Here is a 20,630-nt window from a genome sequence, read left to right on the forward strand (position 1 = left end):
TCAACGGCCTAGGAAATTTCCTAAAGCTCTGAGAGTTAGCGCATCTCTAGTATCCGGGACAATCCTCTTTGCAGAGAGGCTCATTTCTCCGTGCCCTCCGGTCCCCCAGAACAGGTGCCGCTGTGTCTCGGGTCTCGCCCCCTGCGGCGTCAGGGCAAGCGAGGATGTGGATTTGGGGGGGGACCCCAAGCGCGCGGACCAAACCCCCGGGGCCTGGGCGTGTGCGCGCGCTCCCGTGCGCTGCGCTGCGAGCAGGCGGGCACGGGGGCGCTCGGCTGGAGGCGTGCGCGGGTGTGTGCGTGAGTGTGTGCTCACGCGCCCTAGGCTGCGCCCGGAGCTCAGCCGAGGCTCCGGCGAGAAAGAGGGGAGGCAGGTGCAGGGGGGCAGGAGGCTGAGCGGGGGTGTGCAATTAATAGAGCTGCTTTAGCTGTTTCCCCTCTCCGGATCTGGCCCGTTCAAATCCCACTGCACCGTACGGAGAGGGGCTGGATTCTCCGTGGAGCCGATGGAGGAGGGGGAAGCAACTTGCAACAACCGAGTGGGCGCGCCAGGACTCCCCGGCTCCAGGCGGGGAGGGGAGAGGGAGCCCCCGTTCCGCGCAGGGAGGAGGCGGGGTTGGGGGGGCCCCCCCCCGCGCGAGCAGCGAGGAGGCGGGGGTGACCGCGGGGACCGGGAACTGGTCACCCCCGGGAGGCGAGAATTCGTTTGGACCGCACATTAATTGGAGATATCTGATTAATTCCAGCTCCTGATGACTATAAATGGCGATTCTCTACCAAGGTGTCTTTATTTAAAAAAAAAAAAAATCATTCCGTGTCATCCCCCACGTCAGGCCTGCTCGTGGGCGTGAGGCTGTACTTCCTCCGCCCCCTCCTAATGGAGTGAACCATTCCCAGCTCTTCCCCCCTCTCTCTCTGAGCCTCTCTCTCTCTCTCTCTTTCTCTCTCTCTCTCTCTTCCTCGCTCCCTCTCTTTCTCTCCTCCCTCTGCCTTCCCCGTGCATAAAGTCTCCGTCGCTCTTGGAACTTGTTGGCAATGCCTATTTTTCAGCTTTCCCCCGCGTTCTCTAAACTAACTATTTAAAGGTCTGCGGTCGCAAATGGTTTGACTAAACGTAGGATGGGACTTAAGTTGAACGGCAGATATATTTCACTGATCCTCGCGGTGCAAATAGGTAAGTGGCCGCCGGGCCGGGCTTGCGGCTGGTGGCAGGCGGCAGCCGGGCCGGCCCGCGGCGCCCAGGGGGACCGACTGGCCCGCGGCTGCTCCGGGGGTGCGGAGAAGCCGGCAAGCCCCCAAGGGTGGGGGCATCGGCTCTTAGGGACTCGTGCGTCCCGGGCTGGCTTTTCTTAAAAAAAAAAAAAAAAGAAAGAAAGAAAGAAAAAGGAGAGAGAGAGAGAGAGACTCCAAACGTTCGCCAGGAAATGTATGCAGCTGGCCGTTTTCAGGAGGGGGCTTTTCCCCTGGTTTTTGCACACCCCCCCCCAAACCCCAAAGCGCACGTCCATTTTTGCTTCCCTTTCTCGGGGTAGACCAGGTTTCCTGCGCTCTGGGGCAATGCATTGGCCCCTGCGATGCTGCAAGGTATTATTTTGAAGGGTCGAAAGGTGAATGCAGGAACAAGATGGCTAGGCAGCTAGAATGGAAAGTTTATGTGCAGAAAGCAAAGATATTTCGGGGCTCAGACTGCTGCATTTAGAACTTTGTCATTCACCCGCCCCCCTACCCCCCATATTCTAGCTGCAGCGTTTGCACCGGGCACCGCAGACCCGGCTCGGGGGCAAAATGAGAATGATAGGGAACCTCAGACTACATCTTTTAATATGTTTGTCACTGAGGAGGTTGAATATAGCCAAATAGACATGGATATAATTTTCTATGAATATTTGTCCTATGTGGAAAGCCACATAGGTATCCAATTTTATATATATAGGAAAGGGTTAAGAAGTGTTTGCAATATGTCACATGGGGGGGTTGTTATTTTTGTTTGTTTGGGGTTAATTATGACCGATTTGTTTAGTCCCCATTTTCTGTTAAGGAATGTTGAGTCCTAGTTACACTGTTTTGGGGCTTTTAAAAGTTCACATTTTTTCCATCCAGAATGAGGAATTCGTGATGGAAGGAAGGCAGCACTAGAAACCCCACTTCTGCGATGCAGGTTGGAGCATTAATTAACCTGACCTAAAAGTGATAGTGAAGTAGATTATTAATAGAATGGACAAGAGAAAAAATAGAAACTCTTCAAACGGGTTTTCTGGAGACGAGGGAATTGTTGCCTCCTATCATTTCAGGCTGTAGCATTCTTTACAGACAAACCCTTGCAGTATTTGGGTAGGAGGATGCTTTAAGGAATGGGGCAGCAGGAAATGCATAATATTTTCCCCAGGAGAAATGTGGAGGAAATAGGGTTTGGACTTATCTATACATTAAAATGGATTCTTTTGCAGTGGTTTTTAAATGTATTTGACATGATTTTGTGTATGCATATTTTTTTGCATGGGCATTATAGGGATTTTAGACTGTGTGCAGGATGTTGGTATTTTCCCTTAAACCTAGGAAATGATTTGATATTTTGAATCTGGTTCTTTTGAATCTTTGACATCAGTGCAAAGAGATTCAATAAAATTTAAAAATTCTAATTGCAGCAAATTCCTTAAATGTGGGGAATAAGTGAATGGGGCATTTTGCAATTAGCCTGCAAATTTTTAGAGAGCAGGAGACAGCAGTTATCTTTAATATAGGGATTTTAATCCGAGCAGGTTTGGGGCTCTGTTTCCTGGAGGGAAATAACCTTACTTAGGAGGGGTTAAAAAAAAAAAAAAAAAAGAGCGATTGTGCATGCGGGATATGCTTGGAACACATTAACCTCGGCCCGCAAATGACCATTTGTTGGCTGTGGAATTGAAATGGAGCATGTTTGTTTCCGAATGTCTGCCCTTTCCCGTACCAGAGCCTCAATCTTTAATTCATGGCTGGGAGCTGTCCCAAATCATTGACATTTGGCAACAAAAGTGGGGGGTTGGGAAGGGACGGGGAGACGGAGAGGGTGGCGGACAGAAATGAAGACACGCGGGAGGAAGTTTGAAATGAATGAGAGGTTGAACGAATGAATGAACGGATGGAAAGGGCACAAGACGCGGACACCAGGGAGGACAGGAAAGGAGCCCAGGTCGCCCGCCCGAGCCCCGCGGAAGCCGAGCTCAGGGAGGACAGCCAGGGTCGCATGGGCTGTGTGACCTGCTCGGAGGCACGAGCCTCCAAACACGTCCCGCGCGCAAGCTACAGTCCTCCCACAGCCAACTAGAGACGAAGCAGTTATAGTTGCAAAAAAAAAAAAAAAATTTTTTTTCACGACTTCTTATTTTACACACGCACACACTCACACATGCGCGGTGTGGAGGGTCTTCTCCTCCAGCAGCTCCCGCAAAGAAACCGTGACGGGAGCGCTTCCCGCCCCCATCGAGCCCCGGGTCCCCCCTTTAAAATATTGTCCGTGCATCTTAAAGGCTACTTTCTCGCCACTGAGTTTTAGGGGTGGAGATAAAGGGTAAGGTGAGACGGGGCGCTGGGTGGGGGAGGGGAGGATGGACTGTATTTTCCTTGGTTCTGGGGCTGCAAAGCTGCATTTGTGGCATGCATGACAGAGGAGGACGTGTGGGATTCGTTTCGTTGTGACCGCATCCTAGTAGAACAAAGATCGGCTTATTCTATCTCAATGTTCTATTCTACGTTGCAGTTGCAAGGGCTTTTCATATTTGGGGGTGGGGGTGGGGTGGGGAGGGAGATTCGTGAAGGTTTACGTATCTGCTGGAGCCGAGGTCGAAGTTAACCTTAGTCCCTTCCCCAGAGCTTCCCGTTCCGGATTAGAAAGCGCAAGGCCCGCCTAGCTCTTCCTGCAGCAATTTGCAAACGCGGAGCTCCCGGAGGCTGCTGCAGGTTCGGTCACCTTCCCTCTCGGTCTGGTTCTGGCCCGGCTCTGGGGACCAGCGGCTGCGGGGTGGCGGGGGCAGCGAGGTGTCTAGCCCTCCTTGGAGACATTCACACACAGGCCGTGGAGGCCAGAACACTGCCCAGGAGGGAGCGGGCGCTCGGGGTCCCGGGCACTGGAGGCCCCAACCCTCTGCTCCCCTGTAGCCCCAACAGCTCGGATCAGCGGTTCCTGCGCCCCCCCCCGACCCCCCGCCTGCTTTTGGCGGAGGGCAAGGGAGCGTTTAGTCTGTTGGGTTGGCCTTGGGATGGGCAGAAATGGCCTTGGCAGCGGCAGTCCGGCGCCGTGGGGCTTGGCCGCCTGGAGGCCAGGAGCGAGGACTTCGGTGCGGCTGGGGTTACCTCCCTCCTCCCGCGCCCCTGCTCCCCGCGGTGGCGGCCGCTAACCCACCCGCCACCCCCTCCCCCTGCCTCACCCCCTGGAGGGAACCCGGAGCTGGAAGCGCAGAGCCCCGGGGCGACTGCCACCTGCGCCCTGCAGGGTTGGGGCCTGGAAAGAATGCGTCCCACCCGCCGCAGGCCGTTTGGGGACTTTGGTTTCTCCGGGTGTGCGGGGAGCTGAGACTCGGACAGAGGATGTGGCCGTGAGGATACGGCCCCCGGCGGAGGTAACCCGGGGTCACCCGAGCAAACACAGCCGAGACTCCCCGCCCGGCCCGGACTACCCAGACCAACTCATCACCCCCCGCCCAGTCTCCGGACACAGAGGCTGCTCTTTCCCCAGGAGGGGGGGGGGCGGGTAGGGGTGGAGGTGGGGAGGGCGCGTGCCAGTCTCCCTAGGAGGGCGATCCTACTCCGCGGGAGGCAATCAGCTTTACAATGAAACAACCCGCGTCGATGGCTGCTGCCGGCTTCCAGAGACTTTATTAGTGTAATCAATTCAGCAGTGTTGGCTGAGCACCCACCAAGCCCCCGCCCGAGGCTTTCTGGCACGACGGGGCCTGCGGTCCAGCTGCGCGGCCGCAAGCTTTGCCGCCCCCGCACCCCTTCCGCGCCCCCGCACTCTGCTGTCGTTACACCCACCCCCGTCACCTCCGAAATGCAAAGATTGCGCCGCGAGAGCCAGGACGGGCTTGCTGGGGAAGTGTTGGGAAACGAAGGAGGGAGTGAGGAGAAAGAGAGAAATAAAAGAGACGGGGGAGGTGAGAAGAGGGGGCGATGGAAACAGAAAAAGATGCTGAGCGAGATGCGGGAGGGAGCTGCAGGAAAGGGATGGACTCGCCTCCCCCTCCCGCACCCGCTCACCCGCGGACAGTCGTCACCCGACAGTAGTTGGAGGCGGGTCAGTGATTCTCGGGCCCCAGCTCCCATTCACCTCTCACCCTGGGGCCCCGCGCAGCGCTGCAGGGCAGGCAGGGTCGCGACGACGCTGCTGACCGGTGTCCCCTCCTCCCCGCAGCGTACCTGGTACAGGCCGTGAGAGCAGCGGGCAAGTGCGATGCGGTCTTTAAGGGCTTTTCGGACTGTTTGCTCAAGCTGGGCGACAGCATGGCCAACTACCCGCAGGGTCTGGACGACAAGACGAACATCAAGACCGTGTGCACGTAAGTGTCCTCTTTGGCCTGCTAGGTTTTTGTCTGGGGGGCGCTGCTGAGGTCAGAGAGGGCTGGCCGGCGGGCCTGCGCTCTGAAGTCCCCGCCAGCGCGAATCCGAGCCTGCTGGGCTTTGGGCTCTCGCCCTCCGGCTTTGGCCAGGGCCTGCGCTGCCCAGGAGGATCCTGTGGCCTGAGCTGGGCAGAGGAAGATCCTCCCCCGCGGGGGCCAGGCCCAGCCCTGCGCAGCCTCACCCGCACCCAGGCACGGGAGCTCAACGCCTGGACCTGGAATCCGGAGCCAGGGACCAGAGACAGCTGCTCCACTTCCTTGCTCGACTTGGAGGCAGTCTTCATTCTTTTTTTTTTTTTTTTTTTTCCTACGTGAACTAGTGGACTGCTGGGTGCTCTCCGAAGAACAGTTGGTTCAGGTTCAAGGAGCGTTTTAGGAAATACTAGGTTTGCATAAAGGAAAAGTCACTCCCCTGTTGTTGTTTTTTTTTTTTTTTTTTTTTTTTTGTCCATTTCCCCTGATAAATCCCCCTTCCACTACACACCAAGAACAATTGGGTGCAGGCAAGGGAACGCGGGTCCCTCTTTCTCTTTCTAAGAGAGAGGCTGAAAGGATATTTTGTTTTGTGCTAATGGTTTGGCCCAAGAAAAGTTATGTCCTGGGCATCCGGTGACCATCCTGCTGGGCTTGTGGCAGATTGGAGGTTTAGGATAGCCACTCTCCTTGCCGCCCCCGCCTTCCTCTCTGCTTCCACTTGGTATCCCCCAAGCCAGGGCAGCTAAGGGCTAAGAAGGAGTTTATGGCCAAGTCCAGTGGCTTTTCCCAGAGCTTGGCTGGAAAGCACTGCTCCCACTGGCAAAAGGAAGTAACTAGCTTAGAGCCCTACTGTGGTAGACTAATGACATTTTAGCTGCTACAGACCTTAGGAGTGCCTCCAGCTTCTGCAACACACACACATACACACGTTTTATTTTACTTTATTTTTCAAAAAGAGCTGTAATTCCCACCCCTCACCCAGGAATGGCCCTTACCAAAGAGCCAAGGAAGAGGTGTTCCTTGTTCCCCATACGTTGAAGAAATGATTTTCTGCACCATCATTTCGTTACAGTGAAGTCCCTGTTCCCGCCCTAAGTCCTGGGGAGGGGATGTTGATTTGTTTAAATGATGAGTAAATAAATGGGGATCGATTTTTCCAGACCCCGTCCTAAATACCCTGGTATCCACCAAAAGCTAGGGCAGCTAAGTAACTGGTACCTTCCTATCAGAAAAGGGACAAAAGGCTGGACCTGGATTGCACACCCACCTACTTTATTCCAAATGTCTGATGATAGGTAAGCCTCTCTGACACTTGACAAAAGGTTAGTTGTAGATCAGTCCAAATTTTCTATCATTTGTCAAAATTCAGTTATTCCAAGTTATTTTAAATTTTTTTTATTTTTATTTTTTTTTAGCAGGACTTGGTCCTGGAGGATGAAGTGAGGAGGACTCTCCCTCCCCGCTCCCCAAAGGCTGCAGGCCACTGCTGGGTCTGGGCTCCCACTTCATTAGTGCTCAACACTCTGCTGAAGAAAACCCCCCCTCTCAGTTCCATATCTGCTCTTTTCCACTCTATTCCTCTTCCAGGAGGGTCCTGTCCCCATCTGGGCATGCCTAAAGGATGGAGAGATTTAGATATCCTTTGGGAGGTGCAATGACTGCAAAGGGGTGTCCCTCCACCTCTTAGTGTCTCTAAATCTTGCTATTTATTATAAATTGAGGAACCCGGGAGCCCTGTGCTCAGGCTCCCCAGGCCTCGTAAATTAGAGACTCGCAAAGGTGGTTAGAAACCAGCCGGAGCTCAAGGCAATCCAACAAGCATTTCTGTCTTTGCTATCAGCCAGAAGATGGGGTGGGAGTGGAAACCAGGATAAATCAAACACGGCGCTTGCCTTCAACGCTCTTACAGTCCAGGCTAGCGAGCAGCAGGGAGAGGTAAGAGAAAGCACCACGGCACTGCGCGGAGGGCGGTCGCTGGTGACCTGGCGCCAAAGGCCCGGGTGAAGGGAGCCAGCCCGGAGTTAGCTAGACGCACAGATCGACCCAGTGCCGAAAGGAGACAGCGCCCCGGGAATCGATCACGGGTTGGAATTATATTTAGTCTCGGGATCTATTTTGGGTTTTCGGAAGAAAGGGGGACAATAAAAAAGGACAGGTTGGTTGAAGGTTGTGGGGGCGGGGCTAGGAGCTGAGCCCGGGGTGGGGGAGGGAGGGGGGGGAGGAAGAGGCTGAGGAGGAAGGCGCGGGGCTCCGGGCAGAGGCGGGGAGCGGGGGCCCTGGAAGGCTGGCAGCCCTTGGGCACCAACGCCGCACCCACCGGAGTCGCGGACTGGGGGGCTGCCTACTACACCGGGAAGGCCCTGGGGGGTGGGGTGGGGGCTTCCTGGGGTCTCAGCCCGCGGGAGACCTTGGAGAAGGAGAAGAGGAGGGGCCGGGCGCACGGAGACTGGCCCGAGCAGGTGGTGGCTGCAGAGCTGACCCCAGGGCACCGACACTCACCGACCGACTCGGGGCGGGGACAGGCAGGCAGGAGTCTCCGGACCGACTGTGAGCCGGGGGGACTGTGCAGAGCAAGGCCAGGGCCACCGAGGGCCGCAGAGGAGGGGGGAGAGGAGGAGGAAGGGGAAGTGAGGAGCCGAACAGAGGAAAACCGAGGGGAGGGAAAAGGAGGAAGACAAAGAAGGGAAGGGGAAAGGATGAACGGGAAACAAAAGGAAGGGAGGAGGGAGAGTGCGGGCGAAGGCGAGGGGATACCGCAGCGAGGAGGGGGGTGGCACACGGAAGGGACCAGGGGGAGGAGATCTGAGAAGCCAGGCGGGGAGGGCCGCGCTCTGAGCGAGTAACCCATCTTGCAAGCTAAGAGGCATTAATGGGCGGCAGCTTGCAAGGCTTAGCACTGTTTTCCTAGCTTTCCCCGAGGAGGACGAGCAATCTGTTTGCGCAGGCCGAGGTGCCAGCGCGGCGCAGCGGGTGCGGCCCGGCTCCCGGCTGCTGGGTCCCCGCCGGGAAAGGGAGACCAGACGCCGCCGGGGCGGCCTCTGCCCTCGGAGGGTGGCTTGCAGGGTGGGCCGAGGTGTGGGGAGAGCCGCGCTAGGTCTCGGCGGTGGAGGGGAGGTGGGAGGTGGCGCCCGGAGGGGTTTGCAGAGGCCGCGAGGTGGAGGGAGGCGCAGGGGCGCAGGGGCGCAGGGGCGCAGGCCCGGGTCCTCCCCGCGCCCCCAAAGTCAACCTGCTTCCGTTTTGTTCTATTCCTCGCCAGATACTGGGAGGATTTCCACAGCTGCACGGTCACAGCCCTTACGGATTGCCAGGAAGGGGCGAAAGATATGTGGGATAAACTGAGAAAAGAATCCAAAAACCTCAACATCCAAGGCAGCTTATTCGAACTCTGCGGCAGCGGCAACGGGGCGGCGGGGTCCCTGCTCCCGGCGCTCCCTCTGCTCCTGGTGTCTCTCTCGGCAGCTTTAGCGACTTGGCTTTCCTTCTGAGCGCGGGGCCGGCTCCCCCCGTGCGCCCACCCACTCACTCCATGCTCCCGGAAATCGAGAGGAAGATCCATTCGTTCTTTGGGGACGTTGTGATTCTCTGTGATGCTGAAAACACTCATATAGGATTGTGGGAAATCCTGATTCTCCTTTTTGATTTCGTTGGGTTCCTTGTGTTTCATTTGCCAAATGTTACCAATCAGTGAGCAAGCAAGCACAGCCAAAATCGGACCTCAGCTTTAGTCCGTCTTCACTCAAAAATAAGAAAACGGCAAACCCACCCCCATTTTTTTTTAATTTTAATTTTAATCTTTTTTTTTTTTTTTTTTTGGCACAAGAATCTCAGGAACGGCCCTGGGCCACCTACTATATTAATCATGTGAATACATGACAAATGATGGGCTCCTCCTAATAAGAAAGAGAGGAGAGGAGAAGGCCAGGGGAATGAATTCAAGAGAGATGTCCACGAGGGAAGCATATGGTGAATAACTCACGCTCACGTCTTTCTTCCACAGTATCTTGTTTTGATCATTTCCACTGCACATTTCTCCTCGAGGAAAGTGAAAGGACAGATTGTTGGCTTTGTGGTTTAAGGATAGGAGGGAGAGAGGGAAGGGATTGAGGAAATCTCGGGTGTCTAGGTAAAGGCTTCCAGAAGAATCGCTGCTAATGTCACTGAGAGGTTAAGCTTTACCTGCTGTTGTCGATACATCTTTCCAAGTCCACTGCCTTTATTTCCCCTCTTCTTTTAGCTGTTACACATACAGTAATACTGAATATCCAACGGTATAGATCACAAGGGGGGGGGATGTTAAATGTTAATCTAAAATATAGTTAAAAAAAAGATTTTGACATAAAAGAGCCTTGATTTTAAAAAAAAGAGAGAGATGTAATTTAAAAAGTTTATTATAAATTAAATTCAGCAAAAAAAAGATTTGCTACAAAGTATAGAGAAGTATAAAATAAAAGTTATTGTTTGAAATGGGGGTGTCGTTTTGTTTCCTGCCCCAAGCCTGCTTTCTTGGCCCGGTTGCCCCGCGGTTGATTACCTGTAGGGACCCAGGATGCCGGAGGACGGATGCACCTGTTGGCAAGCGGGTCGACGGCCTACGGTCTTCCAGCAGGCCCTCTTCGACTAGGTCACTTTGCCACTTTTTCGAAATTCTGTTTACTTCAAGAAGAGAAAGAGGAAGTTTAATTTTTTTTTAATAAATAAAAAGCAGAGATCTTTTCTAGAGGAGGTTTCAGGGGGAATGGGACTTGTGCGGGGTGGGGGTGGGGGGGCTTACAGCTCACCTAGACCCAAGGCCAGTCCCCAGCCTGTGGCCCCCGCCCCAGGCGGGTCGGAGCCCTAACCCCGGTCCGCGCAGGCCGGGTCCTAACCACGATTCGCCTTTTCCTCTGCGGTGGCCGGACGCAGCTTGCGGACCAACCACCATTAAGGGCTCCAGCAGAGGGGCCGCGGAGAGGCTGTGGTCCCTGGCAGGGCTCAGGTGAATCCTTTCATAATTAATAAGGCAGCTCAGCTGACAAGGCGAGGAGACGGGGCCCTATTGATCTGCAGTCGAGCTGCTTCCCCCTGTCCTATTTATAGGCCCCGCATGGCCTTAGAGAGAAGTAAACACTGGAGAGTGCACGGAGCAGGGGAGACCGGGGTCCCAGGCCAGCGGGAACTGGAGCAGGAATGGGGGAGGGCGACCCGAGCGTGCGTCTCTGGGTTCAAGGAAATTGAAATCTGGTTTCCAGGAGCGGGGAGGCTGGGAGGGAGCTGCTGGAGGGGGTGGGGGTGGGGGTGGTGGGGATGCACTACCAGCGGCGCCAGGCCGCGGAGGCTGCGGCGGGTTCCTGCGCCCCCCGAGGGCGCGCGGGGGGCCCTGAAATGCAATGTGTAAACAACCGCTGGAGTAACAGTTCATAAATCAAAGCCGGCAGGTCGCAGCCCAATCTGCATTCCCCCCACGGACTGAATTCCAGCAACACATGCGCCCCTGCGCCCCGAGCGCTCCCAGCATCTGGGACCGCGGCAGGTGCGCGCGCGCGCGCCGCGCCCCGCCGCTCCCGGGAAGAGCATCCTCCCTTCCTCCCCCGTGCACCCCCCCCACCCGCCCCTGCACAGATCCCCCGTTCTCCGCCACCAGCAAAGGAGATCCTCTCTGCCTGCGCCGAGCGGTCCCCCACGGGGAACGCTGGTTGTTTGGGAAAACAGCGTTTGGTTTTGATCATTTCGTTCCAGTGGTTATTTTCGCCCCGAGTGTCAGTGGGATGGCTCTAACCCGAGCTCAGTCCCCTGGAATTCAGACGAAAACGTCTGAGCCTGTTTTAAATACGAAATCTACTTAACGAGGGGGAGGAGACCAGGGGAAAGAAGGAGGGGCTCCTACTGTCCTTCTTTGCCTGCGGAGCTCGCAGCCTCCCGCGCGGATCTTTCCCGGGGGACCCCGGAGGCGCCCCGGTGCGCACCGCTGGGCCCCTGGCTAGCCCGAGGGAAAGGCGCGCAGGCTCTCCGCAGGCTTTCGGGGGAGGGAGATTTCTGCGGCGGGCGGAGAATGCTCCTCCCCGAGCAGCGCCCCAGGGGTTCCCACCTGGAAAGGTGTCTCCCTCGAGGTCCGGGAGGAGGCAGGAATGGGAACGCGGGCTCGTCTGTGCTCCCTGCAAGGTTCTCCTCAAGGAACCCGGTCCTCCTGCGGCCCCAGCTGCCTCCCTAGACGGAGGGCGCCCCATAGCCACGACCTTCCACTGCACCTGCCCCCAGATCGCCCTGGGGGTGCCTGGAGAAAGCGTGTTGGGTGCTAGGCCGGCACCACCTGCACGTGCGCTGGGAGGGAGCCCCAGGAACGCAGGGCCTCGAGTCTCCGAAACACGGGCTCCTTAGAGAACATTTCTTCTTGTTGCGGTGATTGTTTAGATTATTATCGCGCCGTCTTCGACTATAATTTGCTGTTTAATCATGATGACATCTCCATATGTTAGTTGATGTTGTTTTTTCAGCAGCAACGCGGTAAGCCCTGTTCCCAGCTCAGAGAGGTAGTAACCTGGGTGCCAACACCCCTCGTCCAGACTGGGGGTGGGGAACCGAGTGGGTTTCGGGCACTAAGGAGATGGTCACACCGGCCTCCACCCGCAGCAGCAGCAGCAGCATCCCTAGCTCTTGCAGGATGCGCTCCCCGGGGCCCACCAGCGCCGGCTCTGAGCCTCTGAGAACTTGTTGGGATTGCAGGGGCGCCCTCCTTCCGGGCACTGCCTGCCCAAGCCGATTCAAGACACGGAGGCCCACTAGAGTGTCATGTTTGGGTATCCTCGTGAAAATATCAGGGAGGTCAGCTCCAGAGCCCGTGGGAGGAGGAATTAGAGGGAACAAGGAGACAGCAAGAGGAGGAGGACCTGGAAAATGGGGAGGCACAGAAAGAAGGGGAAGAGTCAGCAGATAGGAGAGAGGGAGCTGATGGTCTTAAACACAGAAGGAGATGATGGAGAAACTTCGAGGTGGAGTGATAGAGTTGCAGAGGAGGCATGGAGGATAGAGAAGAAATTGGGACTGATTTTCATTCAGCACTCTCAGAAAAGCAAGTGGGCACAAGAACCACCGTGCAGATTCTCTTTCTGTAGATCCAGAGATGCTTCCACTCCAGAGGGAACCTGAAGGATAGGGCCATAGTCATCACCCGAGCCACTGAGCCACCCACCCAGCCAGAGCCCCCGGCTGGGCAGGCACTCTCTACACACCTGAGCCCATCCCTGGGGAAATTAGATGGCTGAGATAAGATGAAGCCTTTCCCCTTTCCCCCCTCCTGAAACTCCTTCAGATCCAGGCTGAGCTGCTTCTGGGAAGGTCTCCAACTGGTCCTCTCCCTCTCCCACTCCCCCACACAAGCAAGGCTGTGCGCCCCAGCAGCTCCAGGCTGGGCACTGGCAGCCCTGGAGGCGTCCACTCTCTGGAGCCATTTACTGTCTGGTTCCATGGGACCAAAGAAAAGGTCCACTGTCTCACCGGTCCAAAGCATTGCTTCCCTCCTCCCTTGCCCCTGCTGTGAAAATAATGTGGGGTGGGGGGTGGCAGTGAGGATGCCAGCTGTGTGGCTGGAGCAAGACGCACGGTTTACTGCCTGGCAAGCCCTGCCCTCTCAAGCCACTGCAGGCGGGCATCAGGGAACTTTGTAATGCTAGTTTATTCCCTCTTCCCCCAAGGAGAAGAACAGTGTCTCTCGGGGAAGTTCCTGGGTGTTGGGGCCAGGGAACCTCAGCGGCCAGTCCCAATGCAGGAATAAAGAAACCCTGCCCTGCCCTGCCCACTTGAGCCCCGTGGGGTGAAGACGTAGGGTAACATTCCCATCCAGATGTTCACCCTGGAAGGACATGGCCTTTAGGATGAGGACTGCCAAGCCAAAAGACCTGTTGTCAGCTGCATAATCTTGGGTGTGTTACTCAACCTCTCTATAACTCAGCTTTCTCCTCTGTAAGATGAGGAATAATCATACCTACCTTGTTGGGTTGCATTTTATTTTAACAAAGGGAAAGCGTTTTCCCACTACGTGCCTCTTAGCTAATGTTGGATATTATTTTTGCTTCCTCCTACCTCTAAACCAGTTTAATCTGATAAGTCTTGATGAATTCTTCAAAATAACTCCTAGTAGAAAGCCTCACTATGATGGGTAATACTTTAGGGAAGTTTTTCTTCATAGTCCAGCAGCTTAAATTCCTCTTGCTGCAAGCTACTTAGTGCCCCACCCCACGCTGGCCTTCTCAGAGGATGCTCTAGATAAGTTCCTTGAAGTAAGTCTGCTGCTCCAGGTTGACTGTGCCCCCAGACCCTCCAGCCACAATCCTCCAGCCTTGGCTCTCTCACTGCCTGCAAACCCCCAACGTGGAATCCCTAGATTCTCCCAGAACTGACCAGATTTACCTTGGAGCTTCCTCGACAGCGGAACTTCTTCCTCTTCTCTCTGCTGCCATGTATATGATAATAATTTATTATAAATTAATATTTATATTAAATTCCTTTCCACAAATTAAAACAAAGTATTTATTGTAACCATCAAAGCAATACATTGATGCATAGAATGAAAACAAATTAACCCACCCTGCCCCAGTAATAGATGGATGTGTTTCCTTCCAGACTTTTCCCCATGCATTGAAAACATATTGGCATGAACCTATACAGAGAGTGGAAAATTTTCCCCTTCCCTTCCCTTCCCTTCCTTTCTCTTCAGAGGGAGAGAGAGAGAGAGAGAGAGAGCACCAACAGGGAGGGGCAGAGGGAGAGGGAGAGAATCTTTTTTTTTTTAAGATTTTTTATTTATTTTTCATGGAGACAGAGAGAGAGAGAGAGAGAGAGAGAGAGGCAGAGACACAGGCAGAGCGAGAACCAGGCTCCATGCAGGGAGCCCGATGTGGGACTCGATCCCAGGTCTCCAGGATCACATCCTGGGCTGAAGGCAGGGCTAAACCGTTGAGCCACCAGGGTAAAGAATCTTTTTTTTTTTTAATTTTATTTACTTATGATAGTCATACAGAGAGAGAGAGAGAGAGGCAGAGACATAGGCAGAGGGAGAAGCAGGCTCCATGCACCGGGAGTCCGATGTGGGATTTGATCCTGGGCCTTGAGGATCATGCCCTGGGCCAAAGGCAGGTGCCAAACCGCTGTGCCACCCAGGGATCCCCAGGGTAAAGAATCTTAAGCAGGCTCTACACTCAGTGGAGACTGACATGGGCTTGAGCTCATGACCTGAGTCAAAAATCAAGAATCCCATGCTTAACTGACTGAGCCGCCCAGGTGCCTCCAATTTTTGTTTGTTTTTTTAACAAAATTATGATATATGTTTCTCTTGTACCAAATCCTTAGAGATCAATAACTAAACAAATGACTCCTTCTTTTAAATAGTTATACAATATTTCTCGGGATGGCCATACTACAGTTTATTTAATTCTCTACCCATTGATGGACATTTAGGTTTTCCTGTGTGTGTGTGTGTGTGTGTGTGTGTGTGTGTGTGTGTGTGTTTTGTCCTACAAATATTGTTATAATAAGCATTCTTATGGGATCCCTGGGTGGCGCAGCGGTTTGGCGCCTGCCTTTGGCCCAGGGCACAATCCTGGAGACCCAGGATCGAATCCCACGTCGGGCTCCTGGCGCGTGGAGCCTGCTTCTCCCTCTGCCTGTGTCTCTGCCTCTCTCTCTCTCTCTCTGTGACTATCATAAATAAATAAAAATTAAAAAAAATAAGCATTCTTATTCAAAGAGCCTTATGTATTAGTATTTTTGGTTTTTGATACAACAGATTCTGCCAAAGTTGGATTGCTGGCCAGAAAGGTATGTGTTTGTGTTTACTTTTTATTTTTAAAATGTATGTGCTTTTAATTTGAAAAAAAAAATGCTGCTGGATTATTTGTTCAAAGTGTATAGAGTGCTCATTTCCCAGCATCATCATCAACACTATTTGTCAACACTTTTTAAATTTTTTTTCAACCCAGTAGATAAGCTGGTAGCTTTCTGGAAGGCCAGCTTTTCTGGGCACCAACACTGATATGTCTGGGGTCCTCTAGGGCCCTGATAGTCATCAGAGCTCTGGTCAGGAAGACAGCTAGATTTTGAATTCTCCTCCTCTTCCTCCTCCTCCTCCTGCTGCAGGCAGCCACTGTGGCCCTGCAAGTAGCGACTTTCATGCAAAATCAGATGTAATTAGTCCTGGAAAATTCTGACTCTCTGGCACTAATCTAATCCACAGGCCTCCGGAGCTAAGGACATATGTGCTTCAGGGCAGGTTCAGTGAGTGATTGTGGGTGGGTGGAGGTGGGGTTCAGCCATGGGTGCCTCCCACCACTACTTCCATTAGGAGCTATCCTTGCTGCCAAGCCTGCTCTGTGAGTCGGTACTGAGTCTTCACCCCCCTCGCCTGTCTGCCATAGAAGGTGAGTGAAGGAAAAGGGCAGCAAAGGAAAAGAAAATTGTAGCCCCTAGGAAGGGCAGCAAAGATGGCAGTTGAACTTTTCTTTTCCTTGCCCAGTAAGATGGAGAGGCTTCTTCAGGTAGGACCAATTCAGAGCCAGCGGGGAGGAGGTCTGAACCATCAATAGATATTTGGTGTATAGACACCAGCTCATACGCTGTCCCTTCTCTGCCTGCACCTCAGCCTAACTTTATTTTTATTTTTTTTAAAGATTTTTATTTATTCATGAGAGACACAGAGAGAAAGAGGCAGAGACACAGGCAGAGGGAGAAGCAGGCTCCATGCAGGGAGCCTGACGTGGGAATCGATCCCGGGTCTCCAGGATCACACCCCAGGCCGAAGGCAGGCACTAAACCGCTGAGTCACCGGGGCTGCCCTCAGCCTAATTTATAAAGGAAGGGAAAAGAAATGTTGGGAAATATCAGGAAGGGAGACAGAACATAAAGACTCCTAACTCGGGGAAACGAACTAGGGGTGGTGGAAGGGGAGGAGGGCGGGTGTTGGAGGGGAATGGGTGACGGGCACTGAGGTGGACACTTGACGGGATGAGCACTGGGTGTTTTTCTGTATGTTGGTAAATTGAACACCAATAAAAATTAATTAAAAAAAATTTACTGTCATTGAGCACTTAGTGAATACTAAGCATTATGCTAAAGCTTTACAAACAATATCCCATTTCTGCTTTGATTTCTGTAGATTGTATTATCCCCATTTTACAGATGAGAAACAGAGGCTTAGAAAGAAAAGAGGTTAATAATTTGCCCCAAAAGAGCAGGTAGTAAGGAGCCGCCTGAAAATTTGAGTAGTTATCTCTTTAAGAAACCTATTTTAACACTTCACTTTATCTGTTACTATTTTGAGCCAAAAGAGAAAGAGCACCAGTTAAAAAACAACCATAAAGCTCAAGTCCTGTGATAGAACAATCTCCTGAAGATGCTATGCTCTGATTTCTGGAACCTGTGTATATGTTAGTCACTGGCAAAGTGGGAAGTAGGTGGCTAATAGGCTGATTTTAATAAGACAGGGAGATTATTCTGGATCCCTCTGAGGGGCCAGTGTAATCACAGGGGCCCTTAAAATTGAAAGACAGAAGCAGAAGAGGACTGAGAAAGGAGATGAGGGGACTCACCATTGTTGGCTTTGATGGAAGACACAGCCCAAAAGCCAAGGAATTCCCGTAGTCTCTAGAAGCTGGAAAAGGCAAGGAAAGGATTCTTCCCTAGAGTCTCCAGAAAGGATTGCAGCCCAGTGATTTTACCCCAGTGAAACCATGTCAAACTTCTGACCTATAGAACTCACTGTAAGAACATAAATTTGCACTGTTGAAGCCCCCAAGCTTGTGGTAATTTGTTACAGTTGGAAGTGGAGAAATAATGCAAGTCCAATTTGCATCGGACTGATGTCCCTGAATACATTAACGCATATCCAGAGAGCCTAAGCGTTCAGGATGTAGGTTTGCTGGGGCCTGCTCAGGGCCCTTCTTTGTCTGGGTGGGCGGGGAAGGGCAACTTCAATTCAGCATAAGGCAAAAGGATATGGGAGGAAGAAGACATTAGGGAATAAATTTCAAAGACCAAACAAAAAAATTATGTTGATGTTTTACAGTACATTGGCATAAAATATTTTTCATTATTTTTCCCCCTTCCATGCCCTCTGGTAGCGTCGGAACCTCCTATTTGCTTCCTTGTCTTCCAGTAATTTAACAGACGTTCTGGTGAGTTCCTTGGGTCTGTACTGGTCACAGGCCTGCTCGATATGAAAAGTTCATTGCCACATTGATAGATGGTTTGGTGGCACGTTCATGAAATGTATCACCAGGTAGTTATTCTCCTGGTAAATCATAGCAGCTAATATTAACTGCATAGCTTATCACCTGGACAAATTGTGGGTTAGATTGATTTTTAATGGTGGTGGCAATCCCGACCTCTTGCCCATTACGCAAACGGAGCACGGAGAGAAGTGGGTCCAGTCTCCATGGAATGCCTGAAATGAAGCCTCTGCTGTGGGTGTTACAGGGAAGGGGGTGGATCAGAGAAAGTGAAGCCGGATCCGCTGCAGGCGGGCACTGCCTTCCCCTTGGAGAGAAACTCCTTTAATCGTCCACACTCGATAAAGAGGAGAAGGCAGAGAAGGACACACTTGTCCATCTGGGTTCATCAAGTCACAAATTGCCTTGTTTACATTAAGACACCACCGTAGGAGTCTCTTCCTGATTAAGACAGAAGCAAGCCGAAGCAAGCAAGCTAGCAGGTAGGGGCAGGGAGAGATAATTAGCTTCGGCCTGCCTAGGGGACAGCGCCGTCTTTCCATCAAATCCAAAAGGTATTCATGCATATTCACTTCCATCTCTACTCATAAGTACATACTCTACTTTACATATTCTCTACTTCATATATATATTCTCCGTAAGATAGACACACACACACACACACACACACACACACACACACACACACACATGCACACACAGCACTAAGAGCCTTGACCTTATTCCCTCTGATTTGCTCTTGGATCTTGCCTCTTATCTACTCAATTGTCCTTGCCATCTTGTGTTTCATTATCCAAGTGTTCCATCACCCCAGCTCACAAATACACTCAGGGCTCTCGTAGCCTGAAGGATAACTACCCCCCCCTCCCGCCGTCCATTCTATTTTCCACTGACCCCTTTTTCCATCAAGTTCTTGCAGTAGAGCCCAAGCCAGTGCAGACACTCAGTAAATTGGGAAGAACACGGGGAGGTAGTTTTCTCCTTTTCTTCTCTGCCAGCTTTGCCCTCACTGCCCCCACTCTGGCCTCCGGAGCCCCTGGGGACCCAGGCTCTTTCCCACCCATTGCAGACCCTCACTGTCATTGGCTTCCTCCATTGTCCTCGTTGATAATTTCTATTTTACCATACAAAAATTATTTTATTTTAAAATTCACTAAATAATCCACAGTTGCCGTAGGAAAGTTAGCCACTGCAGGTGACCCCAAAAGAGACAAATTTAAATAGCCATAGTTTCTCCAGCCAGTGATAAGTACGCATTTTGGTCTTGGTGTCTCTTGTATCAATCTTCTCCTTTCTACATGGGGTGATAATGTCATTTCCCTCTTCAAGAGGTTCCTCTTCCTTATCATTGCTGAGTGATTCAGGCTCCCTGCATGGCACTGAAGACTCACCAGGATTTGGTCCCTCTCATCTTGCCAGACTTCCCCCACCCCCATCCCCAGATCCTCAAGTCCCCAGCCCTCCAGGCCCCACATACACTGCAGCCACATGTAATTCTGTGCCAGTCCTTGCACTGTCACATTCTCTCCCATATTTTATATCTTTGCTCACTTAGGTCTTCCAGTCTAAAATATACTCTACTTCTTTCTACTGACTTCTATCCACCTGGGGATACCCTACTCCTTCTTCAAGATTCTGCCCAAGTTTAGCCTTTCATGAATTCTTCTCTGATCCCCAAGTCAGAATTATTGGGTTGCCCCTTACTGTTCTTAATTTTGCATTGTAATTAGCTATCAATGGGTCTGTTTTTTCTTAAAATTGTAAGTTCCTTCAGGTCAGGGAGTATGTCTCATTAATCTCTGAATCTCCCACAATGCTTTGCACTGTGCCTGGCACAGATGATATGGGATAAAGACCATTTCTAGCCCCTCTTGCCTCACACATTTGTCATTGTTCATTCTAATTTTGAAAGGAAAGAGAGAAGTATGGCTGATGTTAACCCTTCTCTGGGCTGCTTCTAGTTAATTCATTTTCTCCCTCAGAAACTCCTCCCTGGCACCAGTGTTTACCCTTGGGAGAGGAGAGGCATACAACTGACGGATGCATGCCATGAACTATTGTATCTTTCAGTGGTAAGAAGCAAAGGAATAGATGTGCCCATAGCACTGTAGATAAAAGGGAATTCATGAATGACGGCCACAACAAGAGGGTGGAAAGAGAAAAGAAGCAGCTCCTCCTAGGTACATGATTTCCATGCTTCTCAGAACAATTTACTCAACATTTCATACTTTGTTATGGTTTTTTTTGTAGGCTAACAGGGAAATGTGGAAGACCCTTCATCCCTTCCCTCTTAGCTAAAGAACTCTTGAAATTAATAACTTTTCTGCTCTCTTGTTTGAAGAAGAGAACCTTTCATGATTCATCTTCACTTGGATTATATACTCAGCTCCTCACGTAAACCCAGTGACTATGCATGCAGTAGCTAGCCTCCAAGGTGACCTCCAGTGATCCTAGACTCCTGTCTACACACCTGTGTATAGTCACTTTGCACAACAAACGGGGGTTGGCCCTATGTAACCAATAGAATATGAATGAAGTCATAATGTGTGACTTTCAAAGCTAGGTTATAATAGGTATTGCAGCCTTCTCTTTAGTCTCTTAGATTACTTGTGTATGGCGGCGTGGGGTAGGGGGAGCCAGTTTCCCAGCCATGAGGATGCTCTAGCAGCCCTATGGAGAAGGCCACATAGAAAGGGACTACATCAACTTGCCAATAGCCAACACTGACTTGCCAGCCATCTGAGCAAGTGACCTTGAAAAGTAGATCCTCTAGGGACAGTCAAAACTTCAGATGACTGCAGCCCCAGCTAATATCTGACCATAACCTAATGGAGACCCCAAGCCAGGACCATGCAGTCAGGCTACTCTAA

General features: G+C 52.1%; 1 protein-coding gene across 1 annotated transcript; it reads left to right on the forward strand.

The window, feature by feature from the left end:
* The first annotated feature begins 916 nt into the window (after positions 1 to 916).
* Positions 917 to 9,967, forward strand: NRN1 (neuritin 1). Its single transcript, XM_041771813.1, has 3 exons — positions 917 to 1,173; positions 5,386 to 5,530; positions 8,823 to 9,967. Exons 1-3 carry the CDS (start codon positions 1,119 to 1,121, stop codon positions 9,049 to 9,051), a joined length of 429 nt encoding a protein of 142 aa, XP_041627747.1. The 5' UTR covers positions 917 to 1,118; the 3' UTR covers positions 9,052 to 9,967.
* Positions 9,968 to 20,630: the final 10,663 nt, after the last annotated feature.

Source organism: Vulpes lagopus, chromosome 10 (assembly GCF_018345385.1).
Source record: "Vulpes lagopus strain Blue_001 chromosome 10, ASM1834538v1, whole genome shotgun sequence".
Lineage (NCBI taxonomy): Eukaryota > Metazoa > Chordata > Mammalia > Carnivora > Canidae > Vulpes > Vulpes lagopus.

What these genes read in the sequence shown, in the direction of transcription:
- NRN1 (XM_041771813.1), top strand. Translation starts at nt 1,119, where the DNA reads ATGGGACTTAAGTTGAACGGCAGATATATTTCACTGATCCTCGCGGTG. An exon ending in GATCCTCGCGGTGCAAATAG is followed by an intron (nt 1,174 to 5,385) that starts GTAAGTGGCCGC and finishes TCCTCCCCGCAG; the next exon opens with CGTACCTGGTACAGGCCGTG. An exon ending in AACATCAAGACCGTGTGCAC is followed by an intron (nt 5,531 to 8,822) that starts GTAAGTGTCCTC and finishes ATTCCTCGCCAG; the next exon opens with ATACTGGGAGGATTTCCACA.